At 38.5% G+C, this 25515-nt stretch overlaps 1 protein-coding gene across 1 annotated transcript in view; it reads left to right on the top strand.

Annotated features, from left to right (window-relative positions):
• SRFR1 (Tetratricopeptide repeat (TPR)-like superfamily protein) overlaps positions 1 to 25515 on the top strand; it is a 260775-nt gene that overhangs the window by 116840 nt on the left and 118420 nt on the right. The window contains exons 12-13 of the mRNA XM_089787186.1: positions 5086 to 5194; positions 5319 to 5399. Of these exons, the coding sequence (XP_089643312.1) occupies positions 5086 to 5194; positions 5319 to 5399 (190 nt within the window). The remainder of the gene's footprint in view (positions 1 to 5085; positions 5195 to 5318; positions 5400 to 25515) is intronic.

Genomic DNA, 25515 nt, shown 5'->3' with positions numbered 1-25515 from the left:
ATACGTATCAGAATTTGATACGACCAAAAATCCCTGTGGAATTGGACAGGGTTTGATTTTTACCTCTTTGCAATCTCCATTGTGTACCCAAACAATTTTCTGGTGACACGGCGATTTGACTGCGGTTTAGATTGACAGGTGGTAGTTTGACTACAATTTTTAGTGTCAGTGTTTGGCTTTACTGCATTGTTTCGCATGCGAAAACCCTAACGTGGATGGGTTAAAGTCTTTACATCCTCCGCTGCAAAACAAAATGAAAGCCTGGAAGCCTAGAACCCTAAGTTTTGAGAGTTACTTCGATAGCAACAATTGCAGCTGGGAGGACGGGAATAGCTGCTAATGTCATTAGGAGGACGGGAATAGCTGCTAACGTCACTAGGAGGGCGGGAATCGTTGCAAACTCGATTGTTATCAAACTCCAAACGAAAACCTTGCAACTATCTCCATGCAACGGAATTTGCACCATATTTTCAAGCTCATGAGCGGACAAATACCTGTAAGTTGTGTAAAAAATTTAACAAATGTAAAATATTTATGTTTTAAAGGTTTAAACTATGTCCATATTTTCAAGCTCATGAGCGGACAAATACCTGTAAGTTGTGTAAAAATTTTAACAAATGTAAAATATTTATGTTTTAAAGGTTTAAACTATGTATATTTTTAAAAATTTATTGGAAGTTCAAAAGTTTGAAATATCATATCTAGTATATTATACTAAAGTTTTTATAGTTTGTATATAATATTTAAGTTTTTAAAGTTTTTTTAATGTTATTTAGTAGTATTTATGTTTTGAATGTAAGTTATTTTAATGTTAGGTAATATTTTATTAATATTATATAATGTGTAGAGTATTAAAATGTTAATAATGTATTTTTTATTGCTTAGTAATTTAATATTTTAATAATAATATTTGTATTGTAATTTTAATGTTGTAACAAAATAATGTTACTATGTATTATATATTTATTATTTAATATTCAAAATATAAATTAAATTTATTTATTTTTATATTTAATAATGTATTATTAAATCATTATTTTTCTTTTTTTAACTTGTTGGTTGTTGGCTATTGTAGACAACATAATGGCAACTTCTACTACTCGACCCAAATTCAAGACTGATTCGAATTCAACATTATGGAAATATGTCACAATAAAAAGCCAAGTAAAAGGAGGTGGAACATTTGTTTGGGAATGCAATTTATGTCATGTGGAGAAAACTAGCTCCTACAGCCGTGTGAAAGCCCATTTATGTGCCATTCGCCAAATGGGTATGAAAGCATGCGAAGGACCGGGTGCAAAAGGATTGCCACCTCAACAAATAGCAGGATTCATTCAAGAGCAAGAGGAAGTAGATGCAAGAATCAGACGTGCCACAAACCATCCTTTGTTGATAGGAAAAGGAAGTAGTTCAAGGCCCCCACCTTCTCCATCTCATAGTGACTTTTTTGATATCATAGTAGAGAACCTCCCGTTCTTGGGCAGAATTGAAGAACTTGTTACTGAGAAGTAAGGGGCTATTGGAGAGAGCATTCTAGAATGATGCTAGGGAGATTGCAGATCAAGCTGTTGGAAGATGTATCTATGCAAACGGTTTGGCATTCAATGTTGTACGCTCACCATATTGGCTGGATATGTGGAGAAAAGTAAATGAGGCTCCGCAAGGGTGGATAGGGCCAAGTTATGAGAAGGTACACACCACCTTACTAGCAAGTGAGGTAAAAAATATAGACAATGCATTGGCTCCCATTAGAAATTCATGGAAACAAACAGGGGTGTCAATTATTTCTGATGGGTGGAAGGATACCAAAAATCGGCCATTGATAAATGTGATTGCAGGGACAATGTTTCTAAAGGTTGTGGATTGTGAGGGACAGGTAAAAGATGCACAATTTATTGCTGATATCCTTATACAATGCATTGAAGATGTGGGTCCTGAAAATGTTGTCCAAGTTATTACAGACAATGCCAAGAATTGTCGAGCTGCAGGCTTGTTAATTGAGAGACGTTTTGAACACATCTATTGGACACCTTGTGTTGTCCACTCTCTCAATCTAATGCTACAAAAGTTGGGTAGAAAAATAGATTGGATCAAACAAATCTACATTGAGGCTGAAGAGATTCAGATGTTCATCACAAACCATAACATGTCACAAGCCATTTTTAGATCATTTTCATAGTTGGAATTGCTGAAGGTAATTGAAACACTTCAAAATTTCAATTTTACATTTCACTACTAATATGAATTTACTTTTTAAATTTGATAATGATTTCTACATATTTTAATTTTGATTTTTAATTCTTGAATAGCTTGCTAAGACTCGATTTGCATCCAACAAAATTGTCTTGGGGCGACTTGTGTTGGTGCGAGAGGCACTTGCTGGCATGGTTATTGGTCAAAGTTGGACTCAATGGAGGCAATCCAATACAGAAGGGGCAACACATGTAAAGAAAATGATCTTAGAAGACACGTGGTGGGAAGGAGTGGAATATCTTCTTAGTTTCACCAAGCCCATCATGAGCATGATCCGTTTTGCTGACATGGATCAGCCATGTTTGGGAATGGTATATGGCATTGACTCGATGATTGAGTTAATGTGAGATGCCATCAGTAAAAAAGAGAAAGATCCTGAAGAAACTTTCTTCAAAGAAGTTAAGTCAATTTGTGTTGAACAATGGAACAAAACGACTACCCCAATACATCTTCTTGCATTTGCATTGACTTCAAAATTTTATAGTGATGAAATTCTTTCTCAGCCAACAAGGGTACCACCATACAAAGATGGAGAAGTAAGTGATGGATGTTACAATTGAGTTTTTTGATTTTGTATCCTCTAGCGGTCAAAGTGTTGCTGCTCTCCTTGACAAGTACACAAAGGATGCTCATGCTTGGTGGTACCTTAATGGCCATACATCACCACACCTTCAAATTGCAATCAAACTTCTATCGCAGGTATGCTTCTTAATTTTTGTTCCAACTCTCTAACACTGTTAGTCTGTTAATGCCAGTAATAAAGTTATTTTTATAGTTGCAACTCTCTAACATTGTGACAGATTTCCAATAGGTTGCTAGTTCTTCTTAAGCTGAGAGAAATTGGATTACATACTCTTTTATTCACTCAGTGAAATGCAATTGATTGGCAGCAACCCAAAAGAATTGGTTTATGTGCATTACAACTTGCGCCTTGTTACTTATAAACAAAATCAGTACAAGGAAGGGGGCACAATGTTGTGGGATGTAGATCCATAGAGAACAGATTTGGATTTTTCAGTTAACGCACCATCTTTACCCTCTGTGGAGGCAAGTAGCCAACATGCTTCTAGTTGTGGAAGTGAAACTGGGGCTGCATGTGGTTCCATTGATCTTAATTTTCTTGATGACCCATATGATGCTGATTACTAATCAGTCTAATTGTAATATTTTGACAGTTTAACCAATGCACAATGAATTCGATACGGATATATGATATATCTATCATAACATTCAATTTTTGACAAATTGTAATGAAACTAGACTTATAGTAAATCATTATAAATGTGCTACTGCAATATTTATGGCAGTTTTCTTTCTACTTTTCAAGCTGTAAGCCTGTATACATGCACAGATATATAATATATATTTATGCTTTTTATATGTTATTTGTACAGACGTACCCAAACCCACTTCCCAAAAAATTGCCGTACCCACGTACCGTACCCGTACCTATACCAGTAACTTAGATAATTTGAGTAAGTTTGAAACATTTTGCCAAGAAAATGATGATCTTTTCCTGGCTGAAGTCTCTGCTAGGTTCATTTCAGTCAGCAATGAGATCGGATACCTAGTTCATTAATTCGGCAGGTTTGGTCTGTTGGGATGATTTGTAATGGAGTGTTAGCCCCTTGATATTATGCATTTTCTTTCTTAGTAATTCAAAGGGTACTGCCGCCTAGGCAGAGCTTACCAAGAAAAGAAAAGAAAAGAAAAAAAAAAAAAAAAAAATTAAAACAACTCCTCTAACTCAATTGAGCTCATCGGAACCAACTGTTGACTTACTATAAATAGCAAATCCCTCAAAACAAAGCATATTATGCATTTTCTTTCTTAGTAATTCAAAGGGTACTGCCCCCTAGGCAGAGCTTACCAGGAAAAGAAAAGAAAATAAAATAAAAAAACAAAAAAAATTAAAACAACTCTAACTCAATTGAGCTCATCGGAACCAACTGTTGACTTACTATAAATAGCAAATCCCTCAAAACAAAGCAAAATCTCACCATAGGCCACTGGAAAGCCTAATAACTCCACAACTGAGACCCTCAATCCCACTGTCAACTCACAAGGGTTGTGATGATGAACTGATCAAGCGAACTACATGAACCTGCTAAAAATGGGGACATTACGGAAATACTTCTGATTGAATTGATAGTCAGCAATTACTGAATGACTTACTCTGATTGAGTGATTATGTGCTAGTACGAATATGACTGAAAAATTGTGTTGCTACGTCCTTTGTGCCATGCACCATAAATGCTGTTTTAGAGTAACTTAATGATCTATAGTTTGCTATGTTAAAGTCTTATCCAGGCTGTCTTATTTCATTCTCTTCTTAATAGCTTTTGCTCCTAACGGCATGGTTTTCATGGTACATTTTAAGTGACAATGATAGGGATTAAGATTGTTTTCCGCTACAAGACCAAAAGATTCTCTGTGCATACTCTTTTGTGCCATGAACCATAGACGCTGTTTCAGAATTCCATAGCTATCGATATTTGTTAAGGTTCTTTCTAGGAAGTCTTATATCAAAATTTCAGCAATGTTTTGCACACCTAATTATCAAATATTCATTGTACACTAGAATGTTATTTGATAGGAATGAAGAATGCTGTATATTTTTAGGGTGTAATAGACAAAGCTTACTGTTCTGCAGGATACAATACTTCATTTCTTTCAATTGAACTTCGTAAAAATTCTGGAGAGAAGCAAGTCTGCTTCTGGAGAAATTTGACATTTCATTTCTGTTTATGTCCTTCAACTAATGCATTTCATTTCTAATTTTGCTTGTAATTGAAAGTTGTTACCTCAAGCTGTTTCTATCATGTTAAATAGGGGTGCTATTAAAGAGCTGTCTGCTGGCTTGGAGTGGGATGAGTCGAATTTAGAATGCTTATACCTACGAGCATCTTGCTGGCATGCTGTTGGAGAATACAAAAATGCGGTATATGACACCTCTTTTGAATATTGGATGGCAATTAGGCTGTTATTTGAGTATAGGCTGTCCTACATTCTTATCTGTTGTTAATGAGAGATTCCGAATCCTAATTTTTGCTTGTGAGTTTTAGATGAAAGATTATGATGCTGTTCTTAATCTCGATGTTGATTCTCAAGAGAAGTTTGTACTTCAGTGCCTGGCCTTCTATCAGGTTTGTTCATGTTAGAAATGGAGTCTTATTGACCTTTCAGTCAGTGCTATTGGTGGTTTATTTATATTTTATTACTGTGCACACCATTATTATATACTCATATATTCATCAATGCATGATGGCATTCCTTTTATGTGGAGGAGTAATGGGCTGATTAAGACATATGAAATGGAAAGAGAAATATTTGAAAACATATTTTTTGGTTCATCACATCAAGGTACATCATTTTATATGGAATCTAAAAGCATAATAATTCCTAACCTAAATATGTGAAGCAAAATAGTGGGGTAAAAACATTTGAACTAAACTAAGATGCCTTTAAATACAATAAGTCAAAACATTATTAAATTGTTATTCCCTACAGAGCAGGATATTGTTTTATTTATTCCATTGAGGGCATGGTGTTGTTATGGCACATTTATGTAGGTAAGCACACAGCATATCAATGCTCCTTTAAGTGTTTGAATTGCAGTATCTATTTATATCCAGCTGAAAGCATCTACTAGACAGATACAAGTGGACTGGGTATAGGGAGGCTTTTGGCTCTGTGATTGTTTGAAATGGTGAAATTTCCTGTGTACCTGGCTTTGAACTATGAATTTCAAACTAGAATTTCCTTCATCCCTTTTCTCTAGTTGCCTAATGCCTAGGAATTATGGATATTCAAACTTTTGTTTTATTTTTATTTTTTCAAGTCTTAATGGCTGGATCTTGACATTTAATGACTGATGTAATGCCTTCTATGTGTACATGTTTTTAATAAGCTGTTAAATGAATTTCTAAAGAAAAAATAATTGCAGCATTACTAAATATTTGAGAAGTGGTGTATATATGTTGGACTTAAGCCTGTGAAATAGGCTTACAATTAACAATCTGTAAAATAACTTACACACAATGACAACAATAGTATCTTAACGAAGAAACTAAAGATCCTAGTTTGGGAAAGCTAGGCACCAATGGCACTACCTAGGAAGCTCTTGAAGAGTACTTTTTAGAAAGCTTTGAAGGGTACTTTTTCTTCTTGTGAGAATCGCTCTATTAGGAATAGCAAGAAGGGGAAGAAGTTGGATATTTAAGTGGGGGTGGGAGTGAGAGTGTAGGAGGTGAAGCACAACATCTACATAGTTAATTTGAGTTCCCTTCAGTTATCTTAAAGGACTATGCACAAGGCCCTTTTAATCCCCAAAAAACTCCTCTTTGCCTTGTTCATCCTTTAGATCTAAAGATGAAAAAACCAAGAGGGAGTAGGGTGTGATTATGTCACATACAAAAAACTGTTTTAGAGGGAACTACACGGGTAAAGTCTCATTTCTTGGGTGTTTCAGACCAAGGAGTTAAATTTTGTAAAGAAACAAAGGAGGTTGAGAAGAGTGTTATAGATTAAATATGGAGGCAGAAAGGTGTGCCCATGCCAATGCATTAGACTTCAAAATCATCTATGTATCAGTATATGTCATCTAATGTTGGTAGTGGTAGTGTTATTCATAGTGTGGATGCCTAAAAAGGAAGATTAGCGATGTTAGGTGGTCATGGTTAGTTACAAATATGTTTAATGTCTAGGAACAAGATTGATATAGACTTCCTTTCTAATTTTTTTATTGCCCATGCCATCGCAATTCATGTGGTCCATTCTTACTTCAAATATATGGTGAAAGATATGGCTAATGTTGATCCCCCTTTTTTTAACCCCTCAACAATCATAAACTATGCACTACTCTCCTTGGCAAAGCACATTCTAAGGGGAGTTTGGTGATGGAGGACGTGAGGTGAACTTGGATGAGGACATGTTCTATTGTGATGGATGGTTAGACCGATATTAGACATTGGCCACTCACAAGCATTATAGTTACATGCATAATTGACTCTTATTTTTGTAAATTCATTGATTGTTTTTGGAAATCTAAGGGCATAGATTATCGACTTAATATTTTGTGAGAATACATAGAGGAGTCCTTAATCTGCCAACAACACTTTCGTATAATCTCATGATAGTTGTCAAAAGAGTCCTTAGGATCCCAATGTCTCTAATTCTCTAAAAGAGAGCTGCCTGAGGGACATAATCAAATGCTTTGCAAAAGTCCAGAAAGAAGCAATCGACTCTCTCTGAGCAGTGTCGTGCCTCCTTGATGATAGTCCACAAGGTTAGAATGTGGTCCATTGTTTGAAAGTTTGTTTGGAAGCCAACCTATCCCTTGGCCTAAGAGTGACATTGATTAAGCTCTTTGGATAAAATAGTGTTCAACACAATGGCATAAAGTTTGGCAAAGGTGTGCCCAATCATGATGGTTCTATAGTTGGGGTTCGAGATCAACCCGGTCCTATGCATCAGATGGATAATATGCTGCAACCAAGAATTAGGGAAACCAATACAAACCACTGTGTTAAAGAGCACTGTGAGGAAGAAGCCCAACATTGTGATGCCAAGCTTGAAGAGCTTGGCTTGGAACCCTGACTTATAGAGCACTGTGAGGAAGAAGCCCAACATTGTGATGCCAAGCTTGAAGAGCTTGGCTTGGAACCCTGACTTATACATTGCCTAGCTACTATTCATAGATTTGACTGCATCACAAACGTTGGAGAAAGTGAAGAGATGGCAACGGGGTGAGGTGCAAGAGAGGATGGCTAGGGATATCATAGAGAGTGGAGGTGTACAAGAACAAAGAGTTGTGGTCTAGGGCTGAAGACGAGGGAACTAAGTGTGCAAGAAGAGTTTGGGGGATTGTAGGAGAGAGGCAATAAGGTGTAATGTTCCCGTTATAAAATGAATCATTTTATAAAACTATTGTAATAGGCTGATTGATTTAATGTATCTCAGACGCATTTCTATTTTGTTTCCGTAGTTGTGTTACCGTCGACTATCTTTGTACACCCTCAGAAAGTTGTCCCCAACGGGTATTTAAGCACGGCTTGTAGGTTGTCTTTATGTATGCAATTTGGATTATTTGCTCTATACTGTGAATTCTTGTTGGGATTCTCTGTTGTTTGCCATTTTAGAAGTGAAAGATCTTCCCTGTTTGGTCATCTCAGATTCGGTGGGAATCAACCCTCACCCTATTTCGTTGCCTATAATACTTTGCTTGGATTTGGCAAATCAGAGCACCATCTTTTCGGCATATGTATTTCTTGAAGGAATTATTTGTATTCGAGTATTTATTATTTGGTATCAGGATTCCATAAAAAATTGTGTTTGTGAATGAATAGGAGAATTCTCATCGTAGGGCTAATATATCCATCCGTACCACTTCTTGTCCTTGTTCGTACTACTCCTTCCATGGCCGTACGACCTTCACCTTTCTCCCACCACCTTCATACATTCTTCTTGTCGTCCCTCAGTCCAACGTACAACTTGCCATTGGCCAACTCAGCGTCACGACGTACACCCTCCCCCTTTTTCTTCACCATACACCATCCCTGACCACTATACAGTCATCTTTGGTCTTCGTACATTCACCTTTGATTACCATACGACGCTCAGTAATCTCTGTACGACCTTCTGATTGTGTCCCCTATAATCCTCCACTGTACTGCCATAAGAGTAGCTTTCGTACGACCACTATCCCCACACCGTACAACTATAACAATAGCTCTCGTACGACCACTATCCCCACACCGTATGGTCCTAATTCTAGGTGCTTGTACGACCATCCAGTTGGTTGACACCGGACCTCAGCACATGGGAACATTACAGTGGTATTAGAGCTTTGGTGCTGCCAGCCTGTGGACAGTGAATGAGAGTTTATAGCCGGAAGAGGACACATTCCGTTGATAAAATGGCTCCCGAACCGAAACCAACTGTTGTCGAACTCGTGGCACTATTGAGAGAACTTGCAAAGAATTAGACACATATGACCGATACTTAGCAGCTCATGGAAGAGACTCTCAAGAATTGGCAGACAATAAAATATCCGAAGAACATAATGGTCATAGGGCAGACTCGGTGTCGGGTAAAACAAACCCTCAGCCAACATGGTCTTGACCTTCCATGCTGTCTTTTCAGGCACTATACGGAGCGAAGAGATACAAGGACAATTGAGAGAAGACTAGAAGACTGCAAATTTGGAGGAGGATATATCCTACAAAGATTACACGGATCTGAGAATGAGACATTTGGGAGCCGAAAACCGAGGATACTTTAATGATGATCTTAGAAGAAAGTTGAGTAAAGTAAATCTGTCTCCATTTGATGGATTCGGATCCATATCTACCCAAGTGTGGGTAATGAAGGCCAGATACCTACTTCTAGCTAAATCCTATGCCAGAAGAAGAAGCAATCAAATTTGTGGCACTGCACTTGGAGGGAGTTGTGCATGAATGGTGGCATCACGACACCATCACACTAGGGCATGATCAAATAACTAGTTACACGGAATTCACCGAGAAATTGATAGAGCGATTTGATGGTAAAGATCCAGAACTCAATTTCAAAGATTTGGCACAACTAAGACAAACTGGATCGGTTGACCAATACATTGCGGAATTTCAGAAACTCTGTTTTGGTCACGAACATTTCGAAAAGAAGAGGGATAGTGCTCTTCATGGATGGATTGACAGAACCATAGTTTGCAAACTCTCCGAGTACTCTCAGAGTTGCCGAGTACTCTCAAGTTTTTTAGCGGGGCAAGTACTCTCAAGTTTAACTCTTGCGTATTTTTAGATTTAAAAAAAATGTAGGTAAAAGTGTTGATGCAGGTAAAACATTGGATTAGATGCACTTTTCACATCATTTTAGTGCTAGAAAACTACACATTTTCTCTATTGAAATGTCAATTACTAATTTAATACATTTTGTAATTGTATTCTACAAAAAAAATATGTTTCTTTTAAGAGATTTTATATTTTAGTACTTTTTGAGTTGCTGAGCTTTCCCCGAGTTTTTGTCAAGTATATGCTGAGTTTTTTTCGAGTTGAAATTTTTTATCTTGCCAAGTACTCTCCAAGTCCGAGTCTGCAAACTATGGACAGAACTACTGAAAGGTTGGGTAAAAGGGTTCAATCATGCCACTCTATCAGAGGCTACTAAGAAGGCATGGAGCATGGCATCATTATTGACATCATCCTCTCAAAGTTACACCCCAAACTGCCGTCATTCTCGAGGGACATAGATAATAAACCTCTACCCAAGAAACCGTCATTGGACGAAGCTATCAGATAGGAACTCCGAAGGAAGAAATTATGTTTCAATTGCAAGGGACCGTGGGAACCTAGCCACAGATGCCTCGGAAAAGGAGAAATACACTACAGTGAGGTTGTGTCCAATGATGAGGATGAATAGGAAGAAACGCTCACCAAAGACAACAAACATCATGACGACACCAACATGGTTAGCATAAACTGTACAGAAAGAATTGTAGCTTTGGTACGACGTGGAGGAACTATTGCCCTAGCTGGTAGCCAGAGGTGCACAATTTTTCGTGTACCGGGTATCCTTCAGGAACAAAGGGTTACGGTGATGCTGGATAGTGGAGCTACTCTAAATTTCATAAATTCATCTTTGGTGAAGCGAAGAGGTCTACCTACGAAGAGACACACATGATTTCAGGTCAAGGTTGCCGGAGGGACTCTTATGCTTTGCACACACCTTGTTCCTCAGCTAAGTATCACAATGCCGAATCACACGTTGACCAAGGATTTCTTCAAAGTGGACCTCGATGACATAGAGGTTATTCTAGGCATACAGTGGATGGAGACACTTGATGAATATACTCAAAGTTTCAAACAGATGGATTCCACTTTCGTTGTCGATGGAAAGAAGGTTGTTCTCCATGGAATGGCAAATGAGGGTTCGAAGGAAGTTTCTGCGCATCGAATGGAGGCAATTTTTCGGCATGATGACGTTGCATGGGTTGCACATTGTTTTGTCTCGGCTGAACCTATAAAGGGTCAACGAACACCTCCACAAGATGATGATCTCCAGGACATTTTGAGTAAACATGGTAAAGTTTTCATTGAGATTGCTCTTGGCATACTGTCTCATTGAGGGTTTGAACATACAATCGAGTTGGAAGCAGGAGCCAAGTCGATCATAACCACACCGTACCGCTATCCCAAGAAGTTCAAAGATGAGATTGAAAATACGATTCAGGAATTGCTAGAGAAAGGATGGATCCATCCTAGTTTTAGGCCTTTCACGTCATCTATGGTATTGGTCAAAAAAAGGACGGGACGATGCGCATGTGAGTGGACTACTGGGCGTTGAACAAGAAAACAACAAAGAATAGATATCCCATTTTAAGGATAGATGAGTTGTTGGATGAATTGCATGGCGTAGTCTATTTTTCTAAAATAGATCTCTGTTCCGGATACCATCAAATATGCATGAGGAAGACATAGAAAAGACAACCTTTTGTTGTCACTATGGACATTATGAGTTTCTAGTCATGCCATTTGGTTTGACAAATGCACCTGCTACATTCCAATCATGCATGAATCACATTTTCAATAAACAATTGCGTAAGTACATATTGGTATTTTTTGATGATCTTATTTATATCAGGACATGGGAGGGGCACCTGAAGCATCTGGACTAAGTCCTGAGGATCATGGAGAAGCAATCTTTGTTCGCCAAGCAATCCAAGTGCGAATTCGGTATGACAAAAATATTGTACCTGGGGTATGTTAGTAAATACGGAGTTCAAGTTCATCAGGAAAAGATTCAGGCTATCCTTGATTGGCCTCCCCCAAAATCACTCACGGATTTGCGAGGGTTTTTCGGACTATCTAGTTATTATCGGAGGTTCGTTAAAGAATTCTTTCAGCTCAGCACATCCTTAATGGATCTGACAAGGAAGGGGTCTTTCCAATGGAATGAAAAGGCACAACTCACTTTTGATAAGCTGAAAGAGGCAATGAGCACTTGTCTCGTACTTGCATTACCGAATTTCACTCGACCGTTCATTTTGGAGTGTGACGCATCTGGAGAAGGCATTGGAGCAGTACTAATGCAAGATAGACACCCATAGCTTATGAGAGCAGGAAGCTTACGCCAAAAGATTGCCTATATTCCATTTACGACAAAGAGATGTTGGCCATCGTACTTGCACTAACCAAGTTCCGACAGTATTTGGTAGGTGCCAAGTTTGTTGTTCGTACGGATCACAACAGTTTGAGATATTTTCTGGAGCAACGGAATTTGAATGAGAGGCAACAAAAATGGGTAAGCAAGTTTCAAGCTTTCGATTTTAACATTGAATATGTGAAAGGAAAGAACAATGTGGTTGTACATGCCTTGTCCAGGAAACCAGCCATTTGCTTATTAAACCAGATTTTAGTTGACTGGAAGGCACATTTGCTGGTGGAATACTCAAAAAACACATTTGCCTGTGAGCTAATGGATGGCAACACCTAGTATAATAGGTATAGAGTGGTGGATGACATCATCTACTATAAGAATCGGATATTTTTAGTACCAGAATCCAAATTGAAGCAGAAAATCTTGAAGGAAGTACATGACTCACCCTTAGCAGGACACCCGGGTTTCCTCAAAACTTACAGAAGTCTCCGGGAGAGGTTTTCATGGAAAGGACTAAAAGGGGACATGTTGCAGTATGTAAGAAAGTGTGCAGTTTGCCTACAGAACAAATCCGAACATACTCTACCAGCTGAGTTACTACTGCCAATTCTAGAACATAAGTGGGAAAGTATATCGATGGATTTCATAACAGGGCTTCCCAAGGTGAACGGAAAGGATTGTATTTTTGTGGTGGTTGACAGATTGACAAAGCACACACATTTCTTTGCCATCCCCTCCGATCTTCAGGCCGCACAAGTTGTCGATTTGTTTTTTAGAGAAGTCTTTCGTCTGCACGGGTTACCCTGAAACATTGTCAATGATCGGATGGGTGATTCATCAGTATCTTTTGGACAGAACTGCTTCGGATGGTAGGGACAGAATTATTGCCAAGTATTAGTTACCACCCGTAGACAGACGTACAAACGAAGATTGTGAATAAATGGCTTGAAGGTTACCTTCGAAACTACGTTTCGGCACAACAACGAGTATGGGTGAAATGGATACATCTAGGGGAATATTGCTACAATACCATGTACCACATGTTCATCGGAATGACACCATTCAAAGCTCTGTACGTATACGAACCCATTTCCTTCATTGACACAATTTTGGGTGACAGCGGCGCACCAAGGGTGAAGGATTGGCTTCAGGAGGGAATGGACATGCTGAGATGCTTGAAGGAAAACCTATAGCAAGCACAAAATCAACAGAAGATGTACGCAGACAGACACAAAATGGAGAGGAGTTTTGAAGTAGGGGATTTGGTCTATCTTCGGCTTTAGCCATATTGACAATCCTCATTGAAGGAAACAGAAAAGAAAAATTGAAGCGACGATTTTATGGCCCCTACTGTGTAGTTCGTTGCGTTGGTAAAGTTGTGTATGAACTGGAACTTCCGGAGGGAAGTCGTATTCATAACGTCTTCCATGTTTCATGCCTGAAGAAGGCCGTAGGGCATAACGTCATAGTCACCACAAATCTTCCACCACTTAATGAAGAAGGAAAGCTCATATTGGAAACAACTGAGATCATCGAAGTACGTGAGAAGACTTTGCGGAACCGCACGGTGAAGGAATATCTGGTGCGTTGGAAACACTTGCCATTGGACGACGCGACGTGGGAAGGCAAGCACATTTTCCAGCACCCGGCATTGCATTTGCTTGAAGACAAACAAAATTTCGAATTGGAGGACTGTAATGTTCTCATTATAAAATGAATCATTTTATAAAACTATTGTAATGGGCTGATCGATTTAATTTATCTCGGACCCATTTCTATTTTGTTTTCGTAGTTGTGTCATTGTCGGCTATCTTTGTAGACCCTTGAAAAGTTGTCCCAACGAGTCTTTAAGCGTGGCATGTAGGTTGTCTTTATGTATGCAATTTGGATTATTTTCTTTGTACTACGAATTCTTGTTGGGATTCTCTGTTGTTCGCCATTTTGAAAGTGAATGATCTTCCTTATTTGGTCATCTCGGTTTTGGTAGGAGTCAACCCTCACCCTATTCCATCGCTTGTAATAGTTCGCTTGGATTTGGCAAATCGGAGCACCATCTTTTCGTTATACGTATTTCTTTTAGGAATTATCTGTATTTGAGTATTTATTATTTGGTATCTAGATTCCATAAAAATCTGTGTGTTTGTGAATGAACAAGAGTATTCTCGTTGTAGGGCTCATATATCCATCCATACCACTTCTTGTCCTTGTCCGTACTACTCCTTCCATGGTTGTACGGCCTTTGCCTTCCTCCCACCACCTTTGTACATTCTTCTTGTCGTCCCTCAATCCAATGTACGACCTGCTATACGGTCGACTTAGCCTCATGCTTTACACCCTCCCCTCTTTTTTCACCATACACCATCCCTGACCATTGTACGGTCATCTCTGGCCTTCGTACATTCACCTTTGATTACTGTAGGACACTTAGTAATCTCCATATGACCTTCTGATTGTGTCCCCTGCAATCCTTCCCCGTATGACCATAAGAGTAGCTTCCATACGACCACTATCCCCACACTGTACGACTATAATAGTAGGTCCCATACGGGCACTATCCCCATACCGTACAGTCCTCATTCGAGGCGCTTGTATGGCCATCCATTTGGTTGACACCAGACCTCAGTACATGGGAACATTACATAAGGGATCTACATTGCGATGTGAAGAGAAAATGCTTCTTGTGACAAAAGAATCGGTGGTAAGCAAGCCTCAACTAGATAGACAAGGGTAAAATGTTGGAGAGGGTCAAGCGAACCAAGTGGTGAACGAATATATAGTTCTTGTGAAACCACTAGTTCATAGGAAAAATGTTGTTGCACTTGGGACTACGAGAGAAGAAGGTAGTCTGGTGGGGGATGTTAAGATTTTAGCTTCATCGGATTGAAGCATTCATATCATGAATAATGATGAACGCATATTTAAGTATGATTTTGTCACATATAAATATATATATAAATATCTATCATTGTATGTTACAAATGTCCTTTACTAATCTGTTTCGACAAAGTTAACGAATAGACATTTCACATTGGTTGTAATTAAGAGGAGTCATGATTATGAAAGGGTGTGACTCGCCACGGGGGGAGTCACTACCATTCACGATCATGACCGCCTAGCAGTATACTTATATCCTCGATGACTATGGAGAATACGATCAATAACCAAGGCAATTGTATATCCTTCAGTAGTCATCGATCTGTCCTTCCTTCAGTTTGAATAATCTACACTTTCAGTTTGTCCTTCAATTCTCTATATCAGTAAAGAAATCAGATAAACGTCTGATCCACATTATCAACCAAGAAAGGAAAGGTGTTAAGATAATCACAAAAGACATTGCTAATTGTTCTTCAGACGTACAAATTTATTCTCTAGAAAAGATCCATGGACAACATGGTATCAAAGCTTAACTAGAGAAAAATTGGGATTCAGATTTGTTCTTTGCCTTATAGAAATCAAACTCTATCCAAATCAAAATGGTGAACGAGATCAAAGAAGAAGATCGATTGGAAGGGGCTGTAAACTTCTCATGGAAAATTCGAAAATTAACCTTACTTGAAGAACTCAAATTAGAGTCTTTTATAGAAAAAGACATTAAGATGCTTGAAGAAGAATAAAAAATAATAACTTGGAAAAGACAAACAATAAAGATAAGAAGATCATAATTGATGCTGTAAGGGATCACATACTTCCGTCCATAGCAAGATGGAAAACGTCATATGAAGTGTTTAAAACTCTAAATGATACATTTGAAATAAACAATGCAAGCAGAATAGTGACATTAAAACATCAACTCTTGAATATTAAAATAAACAAAGGAGAGTCAATGACAAATTATTTTTTAAGAATCTCTGAGATAAGAGACCAACTTGCCACTACTGGAAACAATGTAGATGATGAGGAACTTACTCTAATTGCTCTACGAGACCTACCTATATCACGAGAACCTTTCATTCAATGTGTAAGTCACCCCTCTCTTCCAAAGTTTGATGAACTCTAGAATGAGTGTATTTAAGAAGAATCTCGGTTAATCTCTACAGGAATTTGCATAAATCAAGAAGGGGAGATTCAAGCTTTATATACCAACAACAAAGGGAAGAAGAGGAAATTCAAATCTAAGAGAGGAAATAATTCTCAATACCACAAGGAGAAGGATCTATCGAAACTTCAGTGCTATCGATGTGATAAATTTGGTCACATCCGAAGAGATTTCCCTGAAAGAAAGAAAATTCAAGCTACCATATCGGAATCTCATGAAGTGGAAAATTCTCTATTCTATGTAGCCTTGTCAAAGAAATTAAATGCAACTAATAATATTCGGATAATAGATAGTGGAGCTTCAAGACATAATTGGATTTAGAAATCAGTTTGAAACATTCAAAGAGTATTGCACAGAATAAGTCACAATTGGAGATAACTCTACTCATCCAGTAAAAGGAACTGGGACCTTCTCCTTACGACTAAAATCAGGAGAGACTCTTTTACTAAAAGATGTATTATTTGTACCAGGATTAAAAAAAAAAACCTAATTTCCATTTCTGGCTTAGCATACCAAGGATACCGCATGAGGATAAAGTGTTATTGTGGATTAGAAACTTCAACATTAAGAATGCCATCAACATAGGATCAAGAGATGGAAGCTTGTACAAATTAAACAATAAAGCAAAATATCAAGTACTAAATCATGCAATCCATAATTCAAATAAACTTTGGCATTGAAGATCAGGACACCTTGGCTTTAGTGCTCTTCCTACCATAGGGGAAATCACTATAGGTATATCTAATCTCAAAACTGATCACAGTAGCATTTGTAAAGGGTGTGCTCTAGGAAAAAATATGAAATGATTCTTTCCTTTAACTAAAAACAAGTCAAAATTTGCACTAGAACTTGTACACGCTGATTTATGTGGACCCATGTCAACACCTTCACTCGCGGGTTTATTGTACTATGTAACCTTCATTGATGACCACTCTAGGAAAACTTGGATATACTTCCTAAAACTAATGAAGTCTTACAAAAATTCAAAGAATTTAAAGCCCTAGCGATAAGCTACATTGGAAAGGAAATAAAAACATTAAGATTAGATAACAGAGGTGAATACGCATTTGACATCTTTAAAGAATTTTGTATTTCTGTTGGGATTAAGAGGGAGTCTACAATACCTTATAATTCTCAACAAAATGGGGTTGAAGAAAGAAAAAATAGAACTATTATAGAAGGAGCAAAGGCATGATTCATGATTAAAATATCCCTGTCTTTTTGGGCCGAAGCAACAAGCACAAAAGTTTACATTCAGAACAGAAGGCCTCACGTAACATTAAAAAATATAACTACTAAAGAAGCCTTCACAGGAATTAAACCAGATATTTTTCATCTAAGAATTTTTGGTTGTCCAGCCTACGTTCACATTCCCAAAGAGAAAAGGTCTAAATTTGAACCTTTCAAATAGAAAGGAATATTCATCGGCTACAGTGTAACAACTGAGGGATACAAAGTATATATTCGAGGACAAAAGTCTGTTGAAATCAGTAGGGATTTTCAGTTTGATGAAGAAATTACTTTCAAAACATCCTTAAACAAAGAAGATGAGGAAGTTGAGAATTAGAGGGAGTTCATTATAAAAGATGATTATAATATTGAGAATCAGAGGGAGAACACTATAGAAGATAATTCAACTAGAAATTTGAGGGAGAGCTTTTCCGAAGACAAAGACACACCTACATCTAATGTTGAGAGTGATGAAGTTTTAAATCACAAGAAAAGACCACTATGGGCAAGGAAAATGATTGAAGAAAACAATGTGGAACTAGATGAGGTCTCTAAAGAAAATAAGAAAACAAGAGACCAAAAATCTATGTTGCTTTATTGACAGAACTCACAAAAAAAAAACCATCTAATCTAGAGGAAGCCTTAAAATGTCAAGCATGGAAAGATGCAATGGTAGAGGAATATCAATCTATTGTAAAGAATGATGTTTGGGATATTGTTCCTAGACCTAAAGCCAAATTAGTTGTATCCTCAAAATGGTTGTTTAAAATCAAGTACGCAGCTGATGGAAGCATTGAAATACAAAAAGCAAGATTTGTTGCAAGGGGTTTTTCTCAAAAGGCGAGAATTGATATGAAGAAACTTTCACTCCAATTGCACGCTATACTTCTGTAAGAATGATAATTGTCATTACTGCATCCAAAGGATGGAAAATACATCAAATGGATGTGAAGACAACCTTCTTGAACGACGTCATTGAAGAAGAAGTATATATAGAACAACTAGAAGGATTCACTACACATGATTAGAAAGATTACGTATGTAAACTAAAGAAAGCGCTCTATGGATTGAAGCAAGCTCTTGGGGCTTGGTATGAGAGAATAGACAACTATCTTCTGAAATTGGGTTGCTGCAAGAATGAAGCTGATTCAAATATATACTTAAAATTATCTAATGACATGTTGATAACTTGTTGATAACAAGGGCAGATCATCTTATAGCCAAATGTAAATAGGATCTCATAGCTGAATTTGACATGAAGGATCTAGGTCTTCTACATTATTTTTTGGGTCTAGAAGTACGAGAGAAGTGAAATCACATCTTCCTAAATCAAGAAAAGTACACTACAGACATATTGACCAGATTTGGGATGATGGAATGTAAGCCATTATTTACTCCAATGGAAACTAATCTTCATAAACTTAAGAGTGAAGCAACAGACTTAGAATCAGTAGATCCTACTCACTTTTGACAAATTGTTGGCTCTCTTATGTACTTAATAAAAACTCAACTAGATATCTGCTATGCTATAAATGTGTTAAGTCACTTCATGTGCGAACCCAAGAAGATTCATCTAATGGCAGCCAAGCATAATCTAAGGTATCTTCGAGGAACAAGTGAACTGGGGCTAAAGTATGAGAAAATTGAGCTACAACTTGAAGGGTATATTGATTTAGATTGGGCAAGTAATTCTATTGATTGCAAGAGTACAACTGGATGATGTTTTAGTCTTGGTTTGGCGATGATATCTTGATTCAGCAGAAAACAATCAATAGTTGCTCAGAGCTCTACAAAAGTAGAGTATATGGCACCCTCCACGGGAGGACGTGAAGCAGTATGGCTAAGGAAACTGTTATATGGACTATTTGGAAAACCACTAGACTCCATTATAATTCATTGTGACAATCAAAGTTGTATTAAACTATCGGTTATCCCAATTTTTCATAACAGGTCCAAGCACATAAAGATTCCTTATCATAAAGATTCCTTATCATTATATAAGAAATATGGTGGACATAAATGTTATTAAGCGGATATACATCAGCACTTTAGAACAAAATGCTGACATCTTCACTAAACCTCTTGGTAGGTTGAAATTTGAATACTTCATGAACAAACTTGGTATGATCAAAATGTAATTCAATGTTTTGTAAAGTTATTATTGAATATTTAATAAAATCAATATTACAATATTGTGGATATGTTGTGGCGAGCAAGGTGACGATCTTTCATGTGGTTGATGTCAATATTGTAAGGTGATGATCTTAACAATAGTTTTACCTGTTGCTATGTGCCTTCTAATGAATGAAACACATAATGATTGATATATCAAGGTTACATTGGGGTTAAAACTTAGGAATGTAGAATTATCTTGATATGCTGATTATCACTGCATTCAAATCTAGAATAGACATGAATTATGATAATGGTTGATTCAGGTGCATTACTAGGAAGTATGCATTCAATCTTCTTTCTTCTAGGAAGGAGTGTTAAGATTTTAGCTTCATCGGATTAAAGCATTCATATCATGAATAATGATGAATGCATATGTAAGTGTGATGTTGTCACACACACACACACACACACACACACACACATATCTATCATTGTATGTTACAAATGTCCTTAACTAATCTGTTTTTGTAGAGTTAATCAATCAACATTTCACATTGGTTGTAATTAAGAGGAGTCACGATTTTGAAAGGGTGTGACTCCCTGTGGCAAGTACCACATGGGGAGTCACAACCATTCATGATCATGATCCCCTAGCAGTATACTTATATCTCTGATGACTATGGAGAATATGATCAATAACCAAGGCATTTGTATATCCTTAACAGTCATTGATCTGTCCTTCCTTCAGTTTGAATAATCTACACTTTCATTGTGTCCTTCATTTGTTCTCTATATTAGTAAAGAAATTAGATAAACATCTGATCCACATAATCAGCTAGGAAAGGAAAGGTGTTAAGAGAATCACAAAAGACGTTGCTAACTGTTCTTCAGATGTACAGATTAATTCTCTAGATATGATTGTAATTCAAGTAGAAAAAATCTGGATTGTAGCTATTATACGTGTACACATTGTTATATATATATTCATGCATAAAAGAAGCCTCTACAAGAGGATATGTACATAGAAATGTGCACAAACAACAAGCATATACAAGTTTCATTTAGACTACGAATATCTCGTTGGTGAGAGTATTCAAAGTGCAATATTCAATGGTTTTCTTTTTATATCCTTGATGTGATATTCTGTCTTTTTCGTTTCACGGAGGTATCCTTGTGACCTAAGCCTAGTGATGACCAGCAGCCGATGTGAGCTTAGGGCGAGACTAGTCCCCCATGGGTGAGAGCAATAGCATGCAAGCCACTCTCATCGGGAAAACCCAGAGGCGGATTGGAACCCGAGATCATGGGGGTGACCCATGACTTCAAGCCTTATTCATCTACCGTGCGCACTAGGGGTTGCCCCCTTACGTGTTATTTTGTTTGTATTTGCCTTGTATATTGGTTTATTTTGGGTGGACATACTCCTCCGCCTATTGGATTGTGACTTGTACCTCTTGTATAGAGCCCACATACTTTCATCAGTTGGAGCACTTAGACTATACCCCTTTACTATTTTTGGAGTTGCATGTAGTTTCTAGTTTGATACTTGCTTGGATTGTTGGAAGATTCAAACATGTTGTTTCTAGTGTTAGTTGAGTAATGACTTTGCTATCTTTTGTCTTACATCTATTTGTAGAAGATATCAATTTTCTTGTCAGTTATTTGCAGCCATGTTACTTGTATACCATTGTATATGGTGTAGAAATGCTTGTAAATGACAATGAATGGATTAAAAACTAGCTAGAGACCTGGTTGTAGTGTGTTAGTATTGTTGAAGCTACTTTTCAATGGTCCTAAAAAGTATTTTAGCTTCAAATTGAAGTTCTTCCTCCCTTGAGAAGCCCTGTTTCTAACGTCGTCATTTTGTGTCCTTTTGAACTTCTTTGGAACCTCCGCCCTTTTTTGTAGTGTGGTTACCTTTTTAGAATGAATTAATTTTGTGGTATTGAATTTGAGAAATCAAGGTGCATCTTAAGGTACTTTCCTAATGCCATTTAGAAAATTTGGGAGTAGTCCACGTTTCCTGGAGAAGTTTGCTATTTTTTAGAAAGTGTCAGTATTAATTAAAATTAATATCCTACAAACTTAAGGCTATGTTGCTATGGAAATTCATAATTGGCTGATTTTAATATTTTTGCATCTTGGTGGTGGTGCGAAAATATAATTAATTTTTTAATTATAAAGTAGCTCTTATGATTCAAAAGTAAATGAAAATAAACTCCAAAGTAACTTTTTAAAGTGATAAAATATAATGTTTCTAGAAATTTATTAAGTGATTAAAAAATATACCTTCTAGAAAGATCCCAAATCATGGCGCATAAAAGGTTGGCAGGACAAATTGTTTACCGCATAGATTAATAAATGCACACAGATAATGAGCACAAACAACAGAACTCCTTAGATTATTCGCATATGCCAGAACATTACATTATGCTTGATAAGATGAATGATGAATGATCATTTACAACGATCCCAGACGGGATATAAATACTATTCGCCCAAACCTTCCCGAAGGGGTCCGTCGGCCACAAACATTATGTCCGCTACAAACTATTTACCCGTCGGTTACAGAATACAGAAACATCGACGACAAACACCCCGTCGGCTAGAGAAATATCGACGACAATCACTCCGTCGGCTACAGAAACACCGACGGCAATCACTTCGTCGGCTAAAGAAACACCGACGACAATACAGTCGGTTGACACAGTTTCTACTGATGACATCATCCCCCCCAAAAGAAAAAGTCGTCTCCGGACGACAATTACAAAATATTTGAGATAAATTAACAAACAAAATACATTAACAGTGACTAGAACAAAAAATCTGCTTCTGTCACATCACTTCCACATTCATCCCGTTACATCTGTAGCCTTTGCTAACACTATAATGTCTCCTCAAGCTGACCTTGATAGCCACCCGTGCTGCTTTCTCTGCTTCCAACACTGGGTCCACTGAGCTAAGTGTCGCTGTACTGCCTTCTAGATGACCCACTCTTCCCGAGCTCTCTATGCATCCACCAAGACAGCCTCTCAGCCAACACCTACTCCCAATGCCTCTAGTACACAAACACTCCATGCCTGCAGTAGCTTCAAGTCTTCTCAACTGGTCACACTTCGCGACTGATATTTGCAACGATTGGGGGTCCAGGGGGCAACTCCCTCGGCGGGGTTGAGGGGCAGCGCCCCCGCGGGGTCCTAGGGCAGCGCCAAGGCCAAATTAACACTCCGAAACTCACACAAAACTGCATGGAATACACTGTTTCTGTCATTTTTTGCCGATTCCACACTCTTTCTGGCGACCACTGATGCTTCCCCTTCCCTTTGGCATCATCTGCTACTCATTCCGAACTGCCCCAATCCGTCGTTTTTTTTTTTTTTTTATAGCTCCACTTCTCATGTAGCTCTTACACACACACCTCTTTCCTCCTGTATTCCAATCCTCCTATGCCTCCAAATTTTTTTCAGTCCTCCACACCTTTCTCACTCCCAGCAGTTCCAATCTACGCACTCCCAGGTCCGTAGAGCAACTCCCGTGAACAGTTGCCCACGGAGCAACTCCCGCGGAGAAGTGTCTGTGGATAGTTGCTCGTGGAGCAACTCCCGTGGATCGTTGTCCGCAAACAGTTGCCCGTGGAGCAACTCCTGCGGACAAGTGCCCACAGAGAAACTCCTGTGGACAAGGTGCCTGCGGACAGTTGCCCGCGGAGCAACCTTCTGCGGATAGGTGCCCGCGGGGTACCTTCCGCGGATAGCTTGCCTGCGGCACAGTCCACCAACCCTTTTTTTTCTCTCTTTTTTTTTCTTTTTCTTTTTTAAACAATTAAAAAAATTGCAGCACCTTAATTTTGCCTCGAGGCGTTGCTGTTCTGCAACAACAATGGCTATGGAATCATCTGATCATTCTGCGATAGTGACGGCAACGGCATCTTCCTGGCACAGTAGGATCCGTTGACTGCGTGAGGTACATCTTCCCCGTCCAACGTCCCCAACTTTATCACTCGATTGTTGCTGACCTCCCAAATCTGATATGGTCCAACCCATCTTGCCTTAAGCCTTTCCTGTTTGATTTCATTCCGATCGTTGTACTTGAGTACCAACTGCCCCGACTGAAACCTGTTGAGCTTGTCATGCCACGCCTTATGTCTGTTCTGTGTTACCTCCGTCGCCCACTGTGGCTGCAGTCGTCGCGCATCTAGATTATTTCCTTGTTGGCAACACCCTTTACCTAATTTTATGGTGCAATGCATTCTTTTCTTTTTGTGCGGTCCGTTCACCGTGTACCGAATGGTGGGATCTTTCTTTTTTCTGGGTTTGGACTGTATGTGCTTCCCCTTAGCTTCAGGCGTAACCGCCTTTCCTTCTTCCGTTGCTCTATATTCCTGTAGACATTTATTTTCCTCTATTTTCTCACCTTCATCGACCCTTGACATATTACAACTCAAAAACAATTCGTAGTCTTCTATCTGCCAGTAGAGAAGGCCATTCACCGAGTCTAGTTCGTTGTCGTTCGATCCTCCTAGTGTCAATACTCCTTCGTCCGGTTCCATTCTCCTCTTTCCTTCGTCGTCACTGTCGCCTTCACCTTCTGAGTCTGACGATGCTACCTCCTCACCTACCATTTGTGTGTGCAGGTCAATTATGAGTCTTTTGCCTCCATGCTCCATTGATAGAGTATTTCGTTTCCAATCATGTTTTACTTTTGCTTGCACCAACCAATTCCGTTCCAGAATAGCATCATAACCTTTTCTTTTCAATGGAATGACTACGAAATCCAATAAAAATGGTTGCGTTCCAATAGTTACCGGTTGCGCTTTCAAGATTCCCAACGGTTTGATTCCATGTTGGTTTGGCGTGAGCAACTGAAATGCAGGTGGCCACAATGTCGGTTTTCCCAACTTCTTCCAAGTATCATTCGGTAAGACATTCACGTTGGACCCTTCGTCGACAATTGTGTCTGTCAAAACATTTTTCAAAATCTCCATCTCGACGACTGCCAGATGCCCTTTCCGTCGAGAGCACCAGAAGCATTGGGTCTATTGCAGTCGTTGGACTACTGTCCCTTCCTATGTCCTTTGTTGCTTTCGGAAATGGTGTATGATTCAGAATGGCCATCCGTAACTGGGGCATTATGAGAAGGAGGTCACTTATCTTGACCGGTATCTCCGTTTGTAAGATCTGTCGTACAATGTTTTGTTCGGCAAAGTTTCTTGCCAAGGTGCCAGTGATGTCATTCAATTGAGATGTCCCTGCTGACGATGCCTTTCCAATTTTCGCTTGCGCTTCCCCCAATTTTCTTTTTTCCTCTGCCGGCAGTTTTGCTTGCCTCCGCATAATTGCCAGAACCTCCTCTTCATCCGTGCCGACAATGATCAAGTTTACTCCAGACTTTGGGCACTTGGCATCTTTATGGTCGTCGGGTCCGCATCATCTGCATAATAATTTCGGTGTGTTTGTTGCTATACAATCCCGCACAAAATGACCCCACAATTACATGCTCGGCATTGAACGATCGGTAGTCCATTTGCATCATACTGGGTTTGACTTCGGCTCCCATTATTATTGTTATCGTTCACATTGTTGTTATTTTGCCCTCTGTTATTATTCTTGTACCCTCCGGATGTGGCACCTGCGCTATTCGTATTTCTGCTACTGCTTGACGGGGAAGCCTTCTGTGTAAGAAGCACCTATGGAGATCCTCTTTTATGTTAAAGGGGCACTCTTTTG

This window comes from Cupressus sempervirens, chromosome 6 (assembly GCF_028749045.1).
Source record: "Cupressus sempervirens isolate cs-2001-9-10 chromosome 6, ASM2874904v1, whole genome shotgun sequence".
NCBI classification, from domain to species: Eukaryota; Viridiplantae; Streptophyta; class Pinopsida; order Cupressales; family Cupressaceae; genus Cupressus; species Cupressus sempervirens.
The sequence above is the reverse complement of the archived record's forward strand: the minus strand, read 5'-3'. Positions and strand labels throughout refer to the sequence as shown.